The sequence below is a fragment of the Aquila chrysaetos genome, chromosome 4 (genome assembly GCF_900496995.4).
Source record: "Aquila chrysaetos chrysaetos chromosome 4, bAquChr1.4, whole genome shotgun sequence".
Lineage (NCBI taxonomy): Eukaryota > Metazoa > Chordata > Aves > Accipitriformes > Accipitridae > Aquila > Aquila chrysaetos.
The window spans coordinates 43,319,269-43,341,897 of NC_044007.1; the positions used below are offsets into that span (position 1 = coordinate 43,319,269).

The following is a 22,629-nucleotide window of genomic DNA, read 5'->3' on the forward strand; positions in this document are numbered from 1 at the left end:
CTTTGCTCACAAAAATAAACTGGGTAAACAAGTACTGCTCATTGCATGGTGGCAGTTAAATACTTTCTTTTCCAAACCATTCAAGCTCTTTTCGTCTTGTAGCTAGTCCAATATCAATATTCACTCACTTGACCTTCCTATACGGGCTAACAATGTGCTACTAGTCACTAAAATGGATGCCAATTACCTGTTATCAGGTTAGTTAGAGAAAAGAAATGTCACACTGTTGTTACCTGCTAAATTCATGGTACCAACAGACAGCTTTTTTTCCACCCTCAAGGACAACAAATGGAAAAATGTTTTAAGAATAACGTTAAAGCTCTACAAGAACTTTTTTTTTACTGTGTGGTTAATTAAGTTATGCTAACACCAATTATTTACAGTATCAGCGTGTCAGTCCTTGAAAGTAAGCACAAAACTCCCATGTTAGGAGCACGTAACCACTTACATATCTGAGGTTTTTGTGACTGACCTGCACTTTTCCAAGTCAGACCAGGAGTATTTTACTGGATTTGAAGCTTCCCACAGTGCTTAGGTGAGGAGTTAAAACACTGCCTACCAGAGGATGTTAACTAGAATACAGCCCAGCATTGGCTGTAAGAAAGCTCAACAAAGGTCAGGCCATGTGAGAAAATTTAAACTCTACTTAACCTTCACATGCTAACAGAATGATGCTGTGGTTGGACAAGTGCACCTTATGCGTGAAGAAGTGATGCACGATAAGAAAGATTATGCAAGTGGGTACATAATAGTGCTTCAAAGAGTCTGAAGACACATGAAGATTAATTTAAGAAAATGTACGGAGTAGTCACCTCAGTCCATAACCTAGGAGTAGGACTGGATCTTTGATTTACTCTGCTTTTGACTGTTGATTCTGTAATAACCTGACTGACTATGAACCAGCCTCTGCAATATATGTCTGTCATCTCTTGGTGGATTTACAGCAATATTTATCACTCAGGCATGAAGTCATGAGCTCTGGAAAAAAAATTACATCTAACACTGTCTGCTCTGAACCATGTAGGCTACTGTGAGCACACCAGACTTTGACTTTCTGTATTGCCTTCCTAGGGACTAAAAGATTTTTTTTATATCTTCCTGACATAAAGGTCAACAGCCTTCTGGGCTGCAGTAGGAAGAGTGTTGCCAGCAGGTCAAGGGAGGTGATTATTTCCCTCTACTCAGCCCTGATGAGACACACCAGGAGTGCTGTGTCCAATTCTGGGCTCCCCAGTACAAAAGACATGGACATACTGTAAAGAATCCAGTGAAAGGCCATGAAGATGATGAAGGGACTGGAGCATCTCTCACATGAGGAAAGGCTGACATTGCTGGGACTGTTTAGCTTGGAGAGGAGAAGGCTCAGGGGAAGGTCTTACCAATGTGTATAAATACCTGATGGGAGGGGCTAAAGAAGACAGACCCAGACTCATCTCAGTGGTATCTGGTGAACAGTCAAGAGGCAATGGACACAAGTTGAAATACCATAAATTCCACTTAAATATATGAGAAAAAAAACGGGTGAGAGTGGTCAAACGTTGGAACAGATAACCCAGAGAGGTTGTAGAGTGGGAGATATTCAAAATCTGACTGGACAATGTCCCAAGCAACCTACTCAAGCTGGCCCTGCTTTCAGCAAGGGGTTGGACTAGGAAATCTTCAGTGATCCCTTCTAAGCTCAACTAGTCTGTAATCCTGTAGCACTCAGTGCAAAAGCATGACCTTATTGACATAATTATCTCTAGGGTGAGAACCAGATTCAACATTGCTAGTACTAAGAAATCCCTATAATGCACAATGAAAATAATTTTTGCAGGAGATAGAACTGTTAAAGGGCTGCCAAAGAGCTGGCCATATAAAGTAAAGGCCATCAAAAACTTTATCACTTTATCATCTTCTGTTTCAATGCAAGATAAATTGATCTCATCTTGTTTAGCATAAGGTCTGTACGGTATAAAGTGTCTATTTTCTTTATAGAGTTGTACCAAGCCCAAACAAAAAAAATTATTTTTAAGAGCAAGAGTGAGAGAATAAGCCACATATTAGTCATACCACTCACTTCTGAAAAGTGCTCAGATACTGAGATGATGGGGAGGCATATGAATGTGAATAGACTAGAAAATGGCTGAGCAGAAGGCAAGGCAAAAGCATGGATTAGTCAAGGCAGAAACTGGATGTGGGCTCTTGACTTGGGAAGGTGGGGGAGCTCTTAACAGGGGGAGACCTTTAACAAAGGAAATTAGTGTCACAAAATTTCAGAAAAAAACACCTGAAGCCTACCAGGGGGGCTAAATGGACAGCATAACCCGGGATAGAGGAGTGACTCAAGACAGACAGACAGGGGTTTTTAATAGGTATTCATCTTGGACTTGTGTTGCCATCAGGTAGGGGAAAAAAGACATTTTCTAGATGCATGGCTGAAAGATTAAACCTGAAATTGAGTATATAAAGTTCCCTCAAGAAACTACCTTAAAAGGGAAAAACATACATATGTATACACACTCCATACTGCAGAATTACTGAACAAGTAGCACCATGTTCACTCACTTTCATTTCTTGAAGATGAAATGAATTGTGCTTTTCTCCAAGATTGTTTGTGAGCTCTTTAAGATCCTTCTATGTGGTTTTCTTGGAACAAGCTAAGTTTTGCTTCATGCACAGCCAGTAGCTGATGGAGATCATTTTACATAGTTCTCCCTTTTATCTCAGTAAGGAATGAGGTTCATGTTGTTATCATATACATTTTGTAGAGAGATGGACAGTTTCAAGTGGAGTTAAAGCCAGCAGTATGACTGTTTTATGCTGCCTTAAGCATATCTGACTAAAGCCTGGGTTTCTCTAAGTTTTATTCAACTGTTTCTGGACCTAAATGGACATTATGGCAAACAGGGACAGCTGGAAAATAGCAGAACACAAGCTATGCCCAGCTTTTAGGCATTGGCAGTCCCATGGTTAAGAGAGTGGATAGCTACATTAGTGCTTGCGGTCACTTTTGCAATCTTCCCACTTGGGAAGATTCTCACTGAGCTTGTTACAGGCTCTTTTATTTTAACAATGGGAGGAAAAGCATGAAAATGGATTTGTTTCAACCTATTTTTATAACATTTGGTTTTCTCCCACTGCTTCTTATTTTACTTTAGAGATCTCAGTTTTGACTGATGAAAGAATGAATTTGGATCCAAAGTACAGGAGTGAAAGACACACAGTGAAACACGACAGATACTTGCAGTCCATAGGGCTGATTCTAAAGGAAGGAATGTCAATTATTAATGCATGGATTATTTAAAATGACTGATAATTTTATTTAAACAGGAGAAAATCAAAATGAAAAACAACAGATAAACTTCTAAGTGTAACGCCTCCATGTGGTGCAAAACAGCACAAGGCGCATCTGGTGAACACAATTCTTTACAAACAAAGTATATGTAACTGGAAGGAAAAAGGCTGGTTTTAGTACTGTATCAACCTCATCACAGGAACACTGTTTATTTATGTTCAAGTATCTCTGCAAGTATTAGTAGGAGCCCTGCTTTTCATCTACCTATATTACTTTCTGGCATTTTGCCCTGATAAGAGTATGGCAATGTTTAAAGGACTGTTTATACAGATGAAGAAACTTTAAATAGTGCAACTGGATAAGGTACCAGCTTTACAAGTTCGACAAATGGGCTCATGCAGCAAAATTCACACCAGGGATGGATTTCAGTTTCCAGTTCTCCTAAAATATCATGCATACTCCATGTCCCATGCTTGCAAATACAGAACAACTATCTTCCTTACAAAGAGAGCCACCAACTACAACAATATAACATAAGGTTAAAGTGAAGATTTTGAAATTTTCTTAGGAAAAAAATCCAGTACTCTTAATAGCTTAGTAAAGTGTTATTTAAGATAAACTTGACAACGTGTTGAGATCAGTAAGACCAACACTGCCCTAAAGAGATTGCAGAGCTGATAATGAAGCAAACTCACAAAGCAAAGCATGGAAAAATTCTTGTTAAGGAGGTGCTAGGACCTGCCACTCTCACTAAGGCTAGCATACAATATCTTGAAAGGAGATCTACTGAACCAGTTAGTGCTTTTACTGACTTCATTGTTACTAGAAGAGCAGAACTTGTACCTGAAGGTATGGAATTATTCTGTATTGAAGTAATAAAAATTGAGAGATTGTAGCTGACTTTTATGGAAGATAATAGGCTTACAGTCTTCTGCTTAGTTCTCTTTGACACAGAGGGGAATATTGGGCATGACCAAACATTAAAAGAATACTTATAAAAAGAATTTCTTTATCAAACAGTGTGTACGCTCATGAGAGATAATTCGTCATGTTTCAAAGAATGATGATGGAGAATACAGGGCTCTGGAGAATATAATTTACAATATAATTAAAGCTTCAGTGTCTTGAGCAACTCAGCATACTGCCAAAATCTGTATTTTTGAAATACTGAGAAATACTCAGGGACTGCGATGACACCAGAGGAACATGCAGGAAACAGATCACAGTTGTGATGAAAGCTGTAACTTATGGTAGATTGATATCCCTCTATTGGAGGAGGAATGACTCTCCACAGAAAAATTATGCCCTAAAAAATATGCCTGAATAGTAACAGAAGCAGAAAACCATAGCCTAGAAGTAGTTTCTTTGAACACGCAGGAACAATTACAGAGCAGAAAGGGAAATCCATCAAATTTAAATTTCTTTTCTTTCCCATTCCCATTTTGTTCATCCCTGACTTTCCCATCTGGTCGGAAAAATTGTTAAGCCACAAGGGCAAATATAGTGTAGTTTACACACAACTATCTTGTGAGAACCTAGAACCCGAGACTCCAGTCAGAAACAAGAACTCTCCCCCATCACACAACAACTGTAAATTACCTTCAATGAATTTCATGTGCCACCCTCAAATGGAAATCTCCAAAGGCAATAGCCTTGTTACAGTCTACCTGCATTACACTGGAGGTTGATCAGTTTTTAATCCAGTTTACACAAACGTTAATCAGAGATAGGCAAAGTTAATGAATTTACCCCAGCTGTATACAGCAGTGCAAACAACATCAAAATCAAGTTCTAGATGAGAAACAAAATCTCAGGAGTATATAGAGGAGCACCATTTGATTTAGTCAAATTTTAATAACTTTCTTTTTTCATTTTTTTTACCATTACCAAATAATCATTATTTACTTTTAGGTATCCAAGTTAGTATGCAGTTAACTGTGCTTTTTATCACACTACTAGTCTTGATTTTTATTAAGATAATCCAGTACAATTTTGTCTCATTCTCTTTTTGTGGGTCATTTCTCTGTCATTTCTTATGATTATATCTGTGAGCAAAGGGATTTTGCAATGAGATGGCACTTTGATTGTTTTTGTGGGACATGATTGTGCTTTATTTTTTCCATTATATTATGCTGAACTCTTGCAGCTCCCTGCATCAGTTAACAATTTCTTAAAAAAAAAGGGTTACCTGAAGTTTAAAAAACCTTCAAATATGCAGCACATTTCTACACAAAGGCTGCAAATCAAGAACCACTTAGTCAAGGCTTTCCCCAATGTACTTAACAGAATAAACTAGTGTAATAGAAAGCAATAAGGGCTATCCAATTTTTCGGCAACTCCACAGTTTTTAGCAATATTGATATTATGACATGGTGCTCTTAATGTTGGAAAACTGCAGAGTTACAAAGTGCTGAAATATTTGGAGAACACAGCTTTCTTCTGGATTAACAAAAATTCAGCTATTTTAATTATCGAGATATTTAAGGGGGAAAACAATGTGGGAAAAGGAAGCAAAATTACTTTACCTGTTCTTTTCTTTCTCTGCCCATTGATCAGCACTGACTGAAAGTTAAGTAACTGGTTTTAAGAAATAATGGATGTACAGTAAACTGGTCAACCTTGAAGCTTTGATGGTATGGTTAGAATTCATGGAGAAGCCTTGTCAGGAACCTCTGAAGTTTAAAGGTCTCATTACACATGAATTTAAAAGTTTGATTACACAATTAGATTTTGTAAAATGTTTAAGCTGTACTCCTCAGTCCAGATTCATTGCACTTGAACTGCACCAAAGTGCCGTGCCTAGCCTCCAAGCCTCTTCCACGCTTTCAGTGGTTTACCACCAAAGAAAAACATCAGGCATGAAGACCTAGGCACAGTGTAGAAGACCTAAACCTGGGTGCTAGTGTGGATAGCAACAGATCATCAATGGTCCTGGACCAGGTATAAGGTCTTGCTTTGATGCTGGGAGGATAAAAATGATGCTTTGAGAAACCTACTGTTCCTTCCAAAGAGAAAGAAAACAAACAAATGTTCTTGGTACTTCCCTCAATGAACTGAATAAATGAGTAAGAACTTGCTGTCAGACAGCATTAACCAGCTGAGTAAATATCCAAGATGATCATCTAGCCAGAATGATTTGAAAAGGTACACTCAAATTTAGTCTTCAGATAAACACCGATTTCACCTTCCTGTTTTGATATGAGATAATCTTACACCAGCATTATCTGCAAACTTTAGCCAAGTAACTTTCAACTTAAATAAATGTAAGAGAAAGACCAGCATTGACTTGCCTTTGCAAGAACTTATCTATTTATACTTCAAACTGGAAAACAAAAATTTAAAAAATCAGAGAAACTTCCTGTCCTATCTGCCACTGATTCCCCATCATCTGTTTATTATGCATAAATTATTTCAATCTAAATGACATATCACAGATTTAACGATTGCACCAGGTACGGTCCTGAAGAACTATAGGAACTGGAGGAAACTGGAGGAATTATAGGAACTTGGAGAAGCCCTGGGAAATGTCATGCTTCTGAAGCATCTCTCTGAGGTTTCTCTGAAGAAGAGAGAAATCTCCCCATTTGCTTGGAGAAGTAGGACATCACTAACCTAAATCACCTGAGTTAACCTACTTGGTGTGATCTGACTCCAGTCCCTAGCCACGCCCCTTTTCCTTCTTACTTTCTCCAAGAAAAGGTTCACACGACAGTGTGCTTCAGTGGAAGTCTGAGGAAGCCCATGGAAGAATTTACAGTGGACACTTCCAAAGATGGATATGCAGCACAAGCCACAGCCAGGACCATCTTACTACATCAATGCAAAGAACAGGCAAAGTTTTTTCTACCTCTGCAAAAGAATAACACCTAGTTAAAACTAGCACATCAGGCTGTGTTGGTTTTGGCTGGGATAGAGTTAATTTTCTTCACAGTAGCTTGTATGGGGCTGTGTTTTGGATTTGTGCTGAAAACAGTGTTGATAATTCAGGGATGTTTTCGCTCCTGCTGAGCAGTGCTTACACAGCGTCAAGGGCTTTTCTGCTCCTCACCCCACCCCACCAGCAAGGAGGCTGGGGGGGCACAAGGAGTTGGGAGGGGACACAGCTGGGACAGCTGACCCCAACTGACCAAAGGGATATTCTAGACCATATGACATCATGTTCAGCATGTAAAGCTGGGGGAAGGGAACGGAATGGGGGACATTGGGAGTGATGGCATTTTGACTTCCCAAGTCACTGTTAGGCGTGATGGAGCCCTGCTTTCCTGGAGATGGCTGAACACCTGCCTGCCCATGGGAAGTGGTGAATGAATTTCTTGTTTCGCTTTGCTTGCATGTGCAGCTTTTGCTTTACATATTAAACTGTCTTTATCTCAACCCACAAGTTTTCTCACTTTTACTCTTCTGATTCTCTCCCCATCCCGCTGTGAAGGAGGTGAGCAAGCGGCTGTGTGGGGCTTAGTTACCAGCTGGGGTTACACCATGACACAAGCAAATGCAGGTATGAAGCAGATTCTGAGAGGCACGTCTGCTTGATGCAGTTCTGAATACATTTGCTGATTCAAATCTTACTATCATAAAAGTCAGCCACTCCCTCAGAAATTCTTAATGATCCTTACATATTGCTTTGAGTCCTTTTTATTACCACTGTTATCCAGTTTTGAGAAAAGCTATTTTGCATATGTTTTGAATTCTCCAGTATTTATGTAACAGCCATACTATACCTTAAATGTATCTTCACTGTTGGGATTAAACAGCTGGTGTTTCCCAGATCCCAAAATAATAGGGCCAGAAGCTTTGTTTTCTCCATAAGCGTAAAGGGATACTGTTGCTGTTGTGCCAGCTGTTTCAAAATCCCCAGTGACTACAGTAATCTTCCAGTCTCCTTCTGTAAAGTAAAAAATAAAATCAAAATGCTTTTATAACTGTTACTGATATGTAGCAAGTTACTTGAAAGATATAAATAAAAGCATAGTTTGAGCCCAGGGACCGTAACTACTATGCACCCAAAAGGTAATGATGCTGGGAGAGGCAACAGAAGATTGGTTAAACACTACATCATTCAAACTCACTTTAGGCAAGTTGTGTAACTTTAAAGATTTAAGAGGTTTGCAGCGTACTACAGCTGGAAATATGAACACAGAGCCTACTGAGATTTCTAGCGATAACCCTGTGAGTCATCACGGAAAAAGCCCAACTTCCAGAATTTGGATTATGACAACATGTATAACCAAGAAATGCAACAGGAAAAAGTATCAAAGCATTCCCATATAGTACAATTTCCTCTCATTTTATGTTGACATGACACATCAACAAGAGCTCTATTTGCCTGGATGGAGGCATGACATTGAGATGAGCATGAAAACAAAGATTTTTGAGAAAATTCTGACACTAGGCAAGGACTCTTTAGAAAACCATTTTATATAAAGCTTCCCTGATACTAAAAGGTCATCTCTGCTCCCATGCAATGCACACAAGTTATTTAAATATCTGAAAGCAGCTTAATATAAATCTTACTTTAAAAAAGAACAATTCATAATTGGAAAATGCATTTCTACATCTGAAAAGCTGGGATTGCACATTCTCCACCCGTCTTTTGATTGCAGCTTTTGCCTATAAGAAACAAGTTCCACTTAGTGACAATGCCTGCATGAATTAAATCTGTAGTCTGACAGAAGTATTTACCTTGGGCCAGCCCCATTATCCCTCAGTAATTTGTCCCACAAAGACTGAACTGGAGCAGGAAGTTTGACCTCCAGTTTTCCAAATTTTTGAGGTCTGAATGACACCTGGTTTTGGAACGTGATAGATTTTTGAATACACATAAATACACAGCTGGGAATTCAGAAAATAGCAATAGCTCATTTAGTCTGATCAATCAAATCTGGCCAGCAGGTCGAGGGAGGTGATTCTCCCCCTGTACTCTGCTCTGGTGAGACCCCACCTGGAGCGGTGCATTCAGCGCTGGGGACCCCAGAACAGGAAAGACATGGACCTCTTGGAGTGCGTCCAGAGGAGGGCGATGAAAATGACCAGAGGGCTGGAACACCTCTCCTGTGAAGAAAGGCTGTTGCTCAGCCTGGAGAAGAGAAGGCTCCAGGGAGACCTTATGGCAGCCTTCCAGTACTTAAAGGGGGCTTGTAAGAAAGGCAAAGACTTTTTACCAAGGCCTGTAGTGACAGGACAAGGGTGAATGGTTTTAAACTGAAAGAGGGGAGATTTAGATAGGACATAAGGAAGAAATTTTTTACGATAAGGGTGGTAAGACAGACACTTGAACATGTTGCCCAGAGAAGTTGTGGATGCCCCATCCCTGGAAGTGTTCAAGGCCAGGCTGGATGGGGCTTTGAGCAACCCGGTCTAGTGAAAGGTGTCCCTGCCCATGGCGGGGCTGTTGGAACTAGATGATCTTTAAACATCTCTTCCAACCCAAACCATTCTATGATTCTATAAAGAAAGTGAACCATCCAATTTCCACTAAAAATTGTCAGACTCCAGCTTGTAACAAACTCTTCTGTGCCTTTGAAAATTTGCATCGTCACAGCCCTCTCTACAGATCCTCTTTCTTAACAAAAGAACCATAGCACCAGGCTACAAAAGGACCAGCATCAATTAGAAGGGTGAAAAGCCTCTATACACTGAATATTGAAACAAAGAGCCTAAGGCAGGGGTTCCCTGCCCCATAGAAGAGCTCATTTACCAAAAAAAGTCAGCCTCTTCAGTTTTCAAACAATATAATATTAATTCCTTAAAGACAAAGTTCCTTTGGACCATTTGGCTGGAAAATAAGGACAATTCAATTTACAAGTGCTTATGAAGAATGGTGCAGACAAAGGATAAAATACAACCCACTACTCCTCCTAAAAATTCAAAAGTCATTCAGAAACAAATATTCATTTTAAAGCAGGCAAAATGTATTTTCTTTTGGACTTGTTCATTGTCTGAATTATTGTACCTCAAGTGTTTTTGATGGCCTTTTCTATTCTATTATCCTCCCCAAGTATTTCTTTAAGCAATGCAGTTTTGAAATGATGCAGTTGGTACTCTTGAGACTGTATATTCTAGCCATCTCAACTCCTGCCTCTAAAGGATAAGTGTAGTATCAGTAAACTATTTTGCACACAAGTAAAACTCTCAAGGTAAAAAAGGGAACCAAACTTCCCCAAAAACATGATAAAAAAGACTTTTGGATTGCACTCCTGTATATTGATTTTGAGGCTTTTTCTTTTTCTGGAAACAGACAGAACTTCATGTTTGAAGGACAATGTGGGTCTAGGAGAAGAATCCTAAAATTTCTAATCGCTTTGATGCCAGAAATCCTCACTGCATTCCTGCATGCTTCCAAAGAGAAACTGGAAACAGTAAGTATTACAAACATAATTCTCCTTCTCTTTGGCATAAAAACCTGGGGTTTGTTCTGCTGAGGTAGAATACCAATAGTTCCTTGATGACTGAAGAGGAATACACATTGAGGAGAAAAGAACACAGAAAAATGTGTAATGAGGTGACTTTCATTTAGCATACTTGGCGGAAAGGTGCAACCTGACACCAAGCACTTCCTTGGGGACATCAGAAAGAAGAACCTTACCACAGATGACTTTCTAGAAATTTTCTTTTTTTTTTCTTTTCTTTTCTAGAATATTAGAAACAACACAATACACTAGGAAGTTCTACTTCCCAGAAAAATAATTTTGTTTTATAAAAAAAAAATATGTTATATAGAATGAAAATTAGATTAGAAAAAGCTCATGGGAAAAAGTAAGTGAACAAAATCTCCGATCAACCACTCAGCCAGAAATTGGAGCAGTCCCTGTAGGTGAGGGATACGCAACTTCAAGTCTCTATGCCACTGTTCAATATTTCAGCAAGTGCCCCAAACAAGAGGCTATTTAGTTCGCATGCTTTTGGCCACCTAACTCTGATTGAGACATTTGCAACAAATCCACCTTGCTTTTCCATGAAACAGGTCTGTTTTGACAGAGGGTAAGTTTTGTCAGTGACAAAGCTGACGAGCTCTTCTGGACAGCACAAAGACATCATCTCTCTCACAGGGTCACTGCAAGACCCAGCCCATCTCCACTGAAGATAAGCCAGTTGGATATACACTTGGTTTACTCCTGCTCTTTGTCATCTTTTGTTAGGCTTATGTGGCAATTTTTATCTGCTGCAACTTTTACTGTATAACCAGACAAGCACAGCTTAAATGACACAGCGTAGAGATCCAGCTGTAGGTGCAGAAAGGACTAAGCAGACTGATTGGAACTATGTAAAGGAGGATCTCTAGGTGCTGGCGTTGTGGAAGTGAGGTGTGCAGAAGAGCTAAGGCACAGAGTGATGAACAGATAGAAAATGAATGCCTTCCGAAAAAGGCATAGAAAGGAAGAAGGGCAGAGAAACTTGTGATTCAAAATAAAGCTTATAGTAGGTTGGGATTTGAACATAATTTGTAAAATAACTGGGTACAAATTTTATCATTAAAAACTTGCCATAGGGACACTATTTAAAACAAGGTATTTGGGTCTTCGTGGATATCTTGATTGATAAAATAAATTATGAATAAACATTTTCAAAGTTTCTCCCAACAGCTTCTAAATTATTGTTTAACCTACAGCATGAAGAACTTCTCACAGCTCAGAAATTGTTGTGTGTTGTTAAGAAATGTAATTTAACCTGTGCTGGTTGCAAGGACAGAAAAGTCAATCTGAACAAATATAAAATCACAGGTAAAACAGAAAATGAAAAACTAGTGGTGAGAACAAAACTATATAGTCCCCAGTAGAAAGAAACATGATTTAAAATGTTAACTATAAAAAAATTAAAATTAAGATTAGATCAGGAATGAGTACTAGAAATATACGAATTTTCAAACAGAGAGAAAAAATTAACATTATGGAAAGAAACATGACGGAATAAGAAGAAAACATAACCAAATTATTTATTGTTTAAATTAAAATGTGAGGTTCAGAGTTCACTAAAATGTTCAAATAGTGTGCTGTAATTCATGTTTTAAAATAAATATAAACAGCAACAAATGTGTAAAGCAATTAGTTCTGAAACAGAAACAGTCTTGATTAGACAGAAGACTAGAGCAGCATTTACCGTTTGATTCTTCTTCCATTTTCAGCTGTTGATTTAATTGAAATTCTGCCAAAAAAAAAAAAAAAGGCAGTTAATAAAGGATCTATCTTTTAACATTAAAGAAAAGGTTTGAAAGAAGAGATGAAAATGACAATCTGTGATTCTAGCCAATACAAGAAAACTTTCCTTCTCATTCATTCCCTCATTACTTTCTCACTATCACCTATACCCATTATACAATGCAAATTGTGTTATCTCAGAAATATAACAAAGGGATCTGCAAAATGGTTAATTCTGATATTTAAAGTGTAAATTCAGCCCAGATTCCTTCAGAGGAAAAAATTACAAATTACTGATCTTACTTCCATAAAGTTACAATAAACCTTACCTCGAGGGTACAGCTCAATTTCTGAATGAATTACATCTTGGGACGTAAATGGAAGCCACCTAAGAATAAGAAAGAAAATAAGAAAGCAGGTAGGAATCAATATTTTCTCCACCACATTACCATATAACTCAATGATCCACATCTTATTTTCATACCGAATACATATAACAGCAAAGAGTCTCTACCTCTAAAATTTTAGTATTTGATTTGATAGATGTTAAAATAGACATTATTTGACCCAATGAAGAATTTTATTTGTGCAAATGTAAGAGCTGTGTAAGTGTAAAATATACCTGTGTCAGATTAAGAGACTTATGTGGCATGACTGTACTTATTTGTATAGCTAAACAGAAGAATATGGCACAGAACGTATTTTCAGTACTATGGATTGAGTGCTAAGTATCATTTGTATCTATCTATTGCACTATTTCTTAAAATCAAAGTTTAGTGTTATAAGCAAAGATGGAAGCAAATACTGCTCTTCCTTATTCCTCCTACAAATTGAGGACAGATAGATGAGTCTGAAAAAGTATAAATTAAGGCAAACATTGGCTTAATTAAACATTGCTAACATTCTTAATCATGTTACTCTAGGCTACGGATAATTTTGAAACCTTTTCATTCAGAACATGGATTACCAACTCCTTTAGCTTCCTCCCGCTTGGTAAAAAATCAGCTGGTTTTCTACAGGGAAAAAAAAAAAATCAGCAAGCTTCTGAGCTGTTGGTTTTTATTTACTTGGTTCACTCCCATCGACTCTCTAGGAATGACCTAAACCATTCAGTCTACTATGAATCCTGTTGGGAATCCAGTATAAACTGGGCAGGATGAGTCCAGAGCAGCTTTTGAAGGTTCCTTATTTTTTGTCTTGAAAACATTAGCAGGCCAATTCATATAAGAACTAGTCCCTAAGAAATAAACTTTGTCTTATTAGACAACTACTTATTTTTATCACTTCTGCTAAAACCTGACCACACAGGTATCTTCTGCAATCCTACATATTAAAAAGTATCAGCCTGTAACTAACAAATACTGTATAATTGAAATTGAAATTGTTGTTGGATGTTCAGAAGCTAATATCAGTTTTTTATGTCAGATAAAATGCTGATGTCTCCTTGGCTAAATGAGAAAAAATTCTGCATTTTGTTCATACCCTGTATCATAAAATATCAATGTAAAATAAAGCTGTGAGGCATAAATTAGAGAGATTTCTGAAGAGCAAAAACTTCCCCCCTCCTTGAATAGAGCACAGTGTTTCAGCTTTACATTTTGGCCAACATGGAAGCTACCCCTGACCCCCACCACTGATCTATTTTAACTAACTTAAAAATTTTTTCAGTGGCAGTGTTTCCTTCTAGAAAAGGTAGGAATGAAAAAAACCTCTCTCTGTTTCTTCTTGACAGTGTCTGTCACTGACTAATTTTGGCTGATCAACATCTGGCATTAATTATCACAGAATTAATACAGCAAAGTGCCCTGACATGCATCATTCCTAAGCTGTGTTGCCCTGACGTGTATCATCCCTAAGCCCTGTTACCCACTGGAGGACAGCTATGACACAGAGCTGATTTTTCAGGATCGACGTAGGCAGCCGGCCTGATTTCTCTGTCTAACTTCCATTAGGAAATTTTACCTATATTTTTTTAGAAAGGTAGCAACCACAGCTAGCAGCAAGATCTGGTCTGCATCCAAATCTACTCCAGAGAAATCCTCAGTCTTATGCTACTATTTAAAAACCTGTTACTGATTGAAGAAAGATCTCAGTTTTAGAGTTTTATCAAGGTGAGAGGGCATTTTTATTCCTGTTTTTGAGGATGTGACACCAAGAGTTGCAAGAAGCTGTTCAAGGTTATGTAAAAAATTCATAAAAATCCAGACAAAATAAGTAGGCACCCTGCATTTATTGAATATTATTACTTAAATATTATTAATTAACTATTATTAATACTAGTGCCTTCTCAGATGGTCACATTGTTTCTCTACACTTCCTTCATTTCACTCAAATGATGCACATACCGACGAGAGAGGCTGCAAGACTGGAAACTCCAGATGTGGGATTACCATAATATTTCTTCAAACATGTGAAACACAATGTTTATCGATTGATTTTTAGGATGCTGGTTTAATAACTTAAATGGAAGGACCACAAAATAATTCTGACTTTTGGCATCACATTTGTCTCTCTGGCAACGCTGTTGTTTATAAAGAGAGTGAATGCTACTTCTGGATGGCAAATTTGTTTTCTTTCCCATTTAGAAATACACTTAATTTAGAATCTTTTTGTGTGCTTTATCTTCCCTTCCTGAATGGGTAAGTCACACTTGTAGCTCTGATCCTTGCATGATAAGGCTGCACTGGACAATCTAGTAAAAGAGCCACAATATAAGCATTTAACCTTTGCTATGGACCATACAACATATTAACTCAAGCAATCTGTTCTGGAACAACACATTTTGTGGATTTTATGAAACTGCAAAATAGTCCAAATTTGCCTTTCCCTGGAAAATTAATATTTAGTACATCGATTGGCATAATACTGTTAGTGACACATATTTAAGAACATTTTTGTAAAAACTACCTTTCACAATTGAAAACGTACTCCGAATTGTTCTCAGCTTCTCTGACAATGACTTTATCACAGTACCAAATCTGGGACTTGGCACCAGCCTCACAGCGCAACAGCACCTTCTGCAGCTCTCCAAGAGATACAGCTTCCACTTCAAAAGCATTGACCTAGAAGACAGAGGAGACAGCACTCCGCAATTTGCCACCACTAAGTCAGTCTGAAAGTTGAAGTATTTTAAAAGCCGATTAACTCTCACAATGTACAGTTTCCCACTGTTTTTAATGACAGCTGGATTGTATTCAAAGTGTTTGGATCTGAAAAGTTAAACATCTTTTGATTGTGTATCAGAGTAAATGAGAAAACACAACTAAAATCAGACTGCAGTAATAATCCCAAATAAATTGGGTTTTCAGCCATCATCCAAAATGCTGCACACAACCCTTCACTATTGTTTCAATACCTCACCATTTACAATTATTCTTCTCTAGGTAAGAACAAGTTAAAGCTATTATTTCCTTTATTGGTATTTATTTAAAATACAGACTTTCTCATCCTTTTCTCTTTTTGCTCTCACCTCTTCTATTTACATTTTATTCTGCTCTAAGAGACTAAAATCTGACATGCCACTTTCCCCTTCTTATTCATTTAGGCTTGAGCTTACAGTTGGCAAGTTTGTTTTCATAGGAGTAGGAAGCTGATCAGGTGAAAGGTTCAGGCTGGTAATTTTCTGTCACAATAAAAAGCATATAGCTTTCTCTCTCTAAACGTAACGGTCCAGGTCACACTTCTCAGTAAAAGGAAAATAAAGAACTGCATTGGAAAATTCATATCTGTAAAGTTCTCAGTCCTTAGTAAATGGCAGAATTGAGATTGACTGTGCAACTTTAGTTCTCCCTCGTGGATATGTAATATATGATCACAAGCTATTCTCTCTGATGGATCCCTTGCCTCAAATTGTGCACAGGCAGGACTGCAGCTTTTTAATACTTCTTTTTATCTTCATTATCTTGATGACTCTATGCATTATTTACCACAACCACCCAAACAGTTCAGTGAAGCAGAACTGATTTCCCCAGTGACTTCACTTTTGCACTTTTTCCATAGTACCCCAGTTTTCTGCAAACGCTTAAATCTATTTTTCGAAAGGCCATCTGCATAATATTTCATTTTACCTATATAGTTAAAGTACAGAGATTATTGTCAAAAGCTGTCAAGATGCAAAGTAGTATCGTTGCTCAACTGAGAAACAGAGGGGTTAATTTATCAGCTTATTTAGCATTTCAAAGAGCTTACTATGTCCAGAGCAGAATTCTCTTTGAACAAACTTCAGTTACAGCTATGGTTGCTCAGAAAAGTTAAACTGGTTATGCAGCAAAACAGAAGCATACAAAAAGCGTTCACCCAGGGAAGCTTTACTTTAAGTGATTTGCCCAATATCTTGTAGCATATCCAGGGCAGGGATTAAATGAACTTTTTCAAGTCAGCATTCAACTGCTTTTGTCATAAAATGATATATGCCAGGCCCTGTGCTGCTGCTGCATACAATCCAATGTCTCAGTCACCCATTTCCATAAAAAAGTGCACTTTGAGCCACCACCCTTAACCCCTGTATAAATAATAAGCTGAATTTACTATCAGTTTGGCTAGAATAATTCCCCCGGAAAACTCCACTTAAATTCTGAATTTCAATTGGAATAGAACTTTATATCTAATACATTAGTAATGGTATAAAACATATTTTAAAATAGTATAGATACCTCTGAAATTTCCCAGTGGGTTATTTTTATGCTTAGCATTTTAGATACTGCTTTTAATTTTGTGATGAAGTATTCCACTAACAGCTTGATACCATTTGTTAGACATACAAGTGTTAGTTCTCAATAGCTCACAAAGGAAGAAACAGGCTTAATAGAATGTCATAAGAAGGCTAGTGGCAGAGCTAAGATTAAATTCAGTAGTTCTTGAAATTCAACCATACACTACCACAGAAAATCAGGATGATGTATACTTTACTTCTGTAGGGGATTGGAGGTAATTGAAAGAAAAATTAATTTAAATCTGCCCTGCATTAATCACAATATTGTACTATTATACATTAAAAGAAATACATAACGAACAGTCCTACTAAGATCTGGAACCGTGGAATGATTTCTGTGCAGTGCTTTGGAATCAGCTGTACTCATTAAAACTTGACAGAATATGTTTTATATTCACAGGCAGCTCTTCTCATCATCCTATGGGGGGGTCTTTGTATCATTTTTCTCCCCCTTTTCCTACCTGTGTTTTTACTCATTCTAGTTATTCCTGGATTAGTATAAAATTATTTTCCTTAGTTCTTAAAAATTATTTTTCTAAATCTCTGTGATCTTTTTATTAGGAACCTGTTAAAACCAGTAAAACTTAACTAGTTAGTTACATTTATACAGCTAAGCAAGTCATTTTTTAGACTTACCATTCCTCTCTGAAATGTCACTGGTATACCAGATTTATGCAGAAGTCTTAGACCAGAATCTCCTCTTTTTCCATAGATACACAGATAAACTGCAGAATCTGTATCAGCTTGCTCCATGTCACCAGTGTAGACATAAACATGGTATAAAACAACTTTCAAAAATAACCAAAAGAAGAAAATACATGTATAATCACAAATCATTTTACTCACCACTCTAGCTTAATGGAAACAATGCCAGAACATTTGATTTGCAATTAATTTGCTGGAATATATTCTCCAGAAATCAGTCTAACTATCTGTTTTTAAGATTTCTAAGACCACATGTATGAATATAGAGCAGATGTAATAAAATGCAGATGACATTAATACTGAAAACCAGGTAACTGATATACATGTAACTGTGCAACTGAAGTACACACATACTTGGATAGATAGGTTTTCCAGCTTCCACTGCTGGAAGTTCACAGAGAAAATCTCTATCATCATGATTCTTTGACAACCATGTGTTTGCTGGAAAATTCAGTGTTTTCTTGCTCTTTAGATGTTGCAGTGTCACCTAGAGAAGAAGCAATTCCAACTATGACTCTGTTCACTCTTTCCAGTGCTTTGCTTCTCAAAAGCAAAACCTATTTTTCTGTATCTTCTCTTCTATCTCAGAAAACAATAACATGATGAGTAAATATGACATATAAAACTGCAGTATGAAAACATTTTTATTTTGGCCACTACTTTGCAACTTGACTCCTCGCTAGAAAGGATCTTTATTCACACCCATGGTATTGCAGCTGAAACTGCCAGCCTCTATTCTTTGAATATGCCTTGGACTTTAAAATTATCTTATTCTTGGAACAAAAGAAGTCTGTAATTGAAATTTCCTTTTTTGCCATAAGAAATGTCACCAATTCTGATTTCTGTTAGCGAACCACCTCTATGTAACATTATCTGGAGTACTGAAGACTGAAAACTTTCTGGTAAGTGAGGTTAGGTGAGACTGAGCTTTTGGAAGATGTGGAAAGTTTGACACGTTTTTATATTAAAATGAAAACAGGATGAAACTCATCATCTATATCCTTCTGAACTTTGGCAAGGAGAGGATATGTTGAAAACTTAAATCAATTTGTATTATATTTGGCTCTTCTGCAGAACAAAAGACAACCTGGGTACCAGTGCCCTCTATTTATTCCTCTGAAGACAGAATTCAAATTCTCAAGCTATTTGCCACCGTACCCTATGATATCTGTCTTACTCGTGTCCTATAACTAATGCAGTTTTTCCTCTCTTTTATGGGAGCAGTTTTTTCTTGGTCTTTGTCCTGGTTTCGGCTGGGGTAGAGTTAATTGTCTTCCTAGTAGCTGGTATAGTGTTATGTTTTGGGTTCAGTATGAGAAGAATGTTGATAACACACTGTGTTTTCAGTTGTTTTCAGTTGTTGCTCAGTAGTGTTTAGACTAAGTCAAAGATTTTTCAGCTTCTCATGCCCAGCCAGCAAGAAGGCTGGAGGGGCACAAGGAGTTGGCACAGGACACAGCCAGGGCAGCTGACCCAAACTGGCCAAAGGGGTATTCCATACCATGTGATGTCATGCCCAGTATATAAACTGGGGGGAGTGGGGGTGGAGGGAATCCCCATTTGGGAACTAACTGGGCATTGGTCGGTGGGTGGTGAGCAATTGCATTGTGCATCACTTGTATATTCCAATCCTTTTTTTATTATTATTATTATTATTATTGTCATTTTAATATTATTATCATTATTAGTTTCTTCCTTTCTGTTCTATTCAACTGTTCTTATCTCAACCCATAAGCTTTACCTTTTTCCCTCTGACTCTCTCCCCCATCACCCTGGGTGGGGGGGGGAGTGAGTGAGCAGCTGCGTGGTGCTTAGTTGGTGGCTGGGGTTAAACCACAACAGTCTTGAATTACAGCAATGCTTACAACAGCTTTTCCACAGGCCTTCACTAGCAAAAGGAAATCAGTGCCAAAAAATTGTCTTTCTGCAGTTGTGTTTTGAATGGGCATATAGTATGCACAAGCCTTGCAAACAAAATTATGAAAACAAGTATTCACATTCAAATTCTAACACTTAGGAAATTAGGACAATATATGCTTTTATCTCACTTTTCCAATAAAATATTATTTTAAGTAAAACAAACACTTCTTTTAACACCAAAGTATGTATTTATTCTAACATTAAATTAACTTTTGCAGCAGCGATTCCTAATCTCTAATGTTTATTGGCAGAGCTCCCCCTGCTGATTCATAACAATCACAAATATTAACTGCTTTGTCAGAAAAAAACAGCTTTCAACCTCATTTATTTCTTTGCTGTGAAAATAAATATTTGAAATCCCAGGGTTACCCTATGAAATTTGGACCAAAATGTTAAAAAAATATTTTGTAACCACCAGAATGGAAAGTAAGATTCTTGCAACCATTTGAACAACTGAAATATTTATACTTCCATTCAGTTTTGGTACAGTTACAGTTAAGGGCTTTGGGTTAATGTCAAAATCTGTTATTACTGTGTAATTCTGGTTGTCTAAATCAGGCTTTTTAAGATGAATTAAAAGCTGAAGGATAACCTTGGGTCTTTTACAGATTCAAAATAAGAAACGGAAGACAAATACTTATGTGGAATTTTGAAATAAATCTTACATGGGGATCAGTGTTAGCAAGAATTTAGTATGAATTTAATCTGGTGAACATCCCTAAATATCATGACAAAAATAGAATCAAAACAGAAGCAGAAAAGAAGAATTCATTTACCAAAATGAAAAAAAAAAAAAAATGCAGTTTCTTTTTCCCTGAAAATGGTCGCAACTGTGAGCTATATTTGGGCCAATTAGGACTAGCTTACTCTTAAGCAAAATTTGTTCATTCTTCACGTGTACTTGCCATGGGATAATTGTTTCTCCATCATTTTAAATTTTTCATAGCTAGAATTTATAGCTAGAATCTTCTTAACACACACTGAAGAGTGCAGGCAAGTTTTCAGAAAGCAAAACTTGGTAGAACCCATCCATTTACTAAAATTGGTATCTATGAACTACATGAATTAGGAATAATTGTGAAATAATGCCACATATTTCCAGCTCTCAGGAGATTAACTGTATGAGTGCTTTTGTCATCTCTAAAGCAACCTAAGAAGACAAAACAATAAGAACATATCACAATCAGTATTTTTGATTTATGAAGCTGTGGCTTCATGAAAAGATGGGCTTTTAGTTCATATAAAAATTATTAAAGCAGAAAAAATCACCATAAAAAAATCTCACCCTTTGTAAGTTCCACTCTGATTGTTCATTCAGTAACTCATCAAGTTCAATTCTTATCTTGTAGATATTCCCAATGTTTTTTATTTTAACCTGAATAAAGCCAGAACAATAAAACATATAACTATAGACAAAAATATATATAACGTATACTTTAAACTTGTGCAATAGTGGCTGCATGCTGATTAACTAAGGCTATGCCTTGCAAACTAAAACTGTATCCAATTCATGATTAAAAGATATTTCAGTCTCAGGCTCCCACTCATATGGAAGAAGCAGTATCCTAATTGCAAGCACAGGGCTATGAATTCCACGCTTAAAACCGTTAGAGCCTTCAGGACATCTTGGAACAAAAAAAAAACCCTAAACATTTCCCTTCCCATATTTTTAATCATCACGTGAAATAACTCAAAATTCCAGTTCTCATTTATGCACATTTTGCCATTCATTCAATCTGGGCTGCATTTCTGGAAAAAATATAGCTACATCACATGGTGGCACGGGGTGGGGGGTGCGTGGAGGTACATAAAACTGCATCTTTATTTTTGCAATTGGCTCCAGACTTCTCTGAACCACTGTAGCATCTGAGTAATGGCACACAACATTTGACTGGCAGATTTTGGATTACAGGATCGGGATTTGACCAGATTATAGCCTACTGAAATCACAGCGCTTGCCAGGGAAATGATTTGGCACATACTTGAACTCTTCAAAGTCTGAAAAGTAAAAAACGTTGGTGAGGGCTATTCATGAGAGAAATGTGGAATACAAAATTAAATCCACTGAACGGGTCACAAATCTTTCATAATGCAGCACAGCAACATGACCATAAACCCTAGTATGTCAAAGTGAAGAATATAAAACTTTTGGACACCTTAAAGAATAAGCTCTCAAAAGCTGGCAGAACATGTGCAAAACTTTGAAAATTACTGATACTATCTTCATTTTCTGACTATGATTTGCATTCATTTGCACTTTCAAGCATTATATGTGCTCTTACTTATGAAATCTACTCTATGCAACCTTATCCTATCCCACTTATCTGGGGTTTATTTGAAGTTTAACCATTATTTAAAGTGGGCATAAATCATTTTAGATAATTTGTAATGTACTGCTAGGAAAGGAAAAGTAAGTGCATTATCATATTATTTCTCAAATAACAATTCTATTAATAAAATGTTGGTAACAGCCTATTCCACTCCATCATTTACATCCAAAAAAGCTATTTACACTGTACAAAAATTATTTTCTTTTCATTCTCTTAGAAACACTTACTAGTATATTATCCACTCGTTCTTTACTTTTTTTAATAAAAAGCCGCCTTCTCTTTTCAGAAGCCAGAGTTGCCTCAGCTCCTACATCAGCTTTTAGCTGTCTCTTTGTGCTTTTACATAACAAACTTCTATTACAGTCACAGTATTACCATGCTTTAGTCAAAGATTTCTAGAAGCAAACAACTTTTACCCTTGATTTCGCTAACATTGAAATGCACTCAGTAAATCACAATGGTTGTTTGAGAAAGAATCTGGGGAATTCACACCTGTATTTATATTGGTATAGTTGCTACATCGACCTGAATTTCATTAACAAAATAAATGCT

The 22,629-nt window shown here is 37.1% G+C and overlaps 1 protein-coding gene across 1 annotated transcript in view; it reads right to left on the reverse strand.

The window, feature by feature from the left end:
* Positions 1–22,629, reverse strand: part of RP1 (RP1 axonemal microtubule associated) — a 184,886-nt gene that overhangs the window by 107,830 nt on the left and 54,427 nt on the right. Inside the window, exons 19-25 of the mRNA XM_030012421.2 lie at positions 21,033–21,122; positions 18,182–18,314; positions 17,759–17,910; positions 15,319–15,473; positions 12,741–12,799; positions 12,374–12,418; positions 7,999–8,162 (exon numbers count right to left, since the gene is read on the reverse strand). Of these exons, the coding sequence (XP_029868281.2) occupies positions 7,999–8,162; positions 12,374–12,418; positions 12,741–12,799; positions 15,319–15,473; positions 17,759–17,910; positions 18,182–18,314; positions 21,033–21,122 (798 nt within the window). The remainder of the gene's footprint in view (positions 1–7,998; positions 8,163–12,373; positions 12,419–12,740; positions 12,800–15,318; positions 15,474–17,758; positions 17,911–18,181; positions 18,315–21,032; positions 21,123–22,629) is intronic.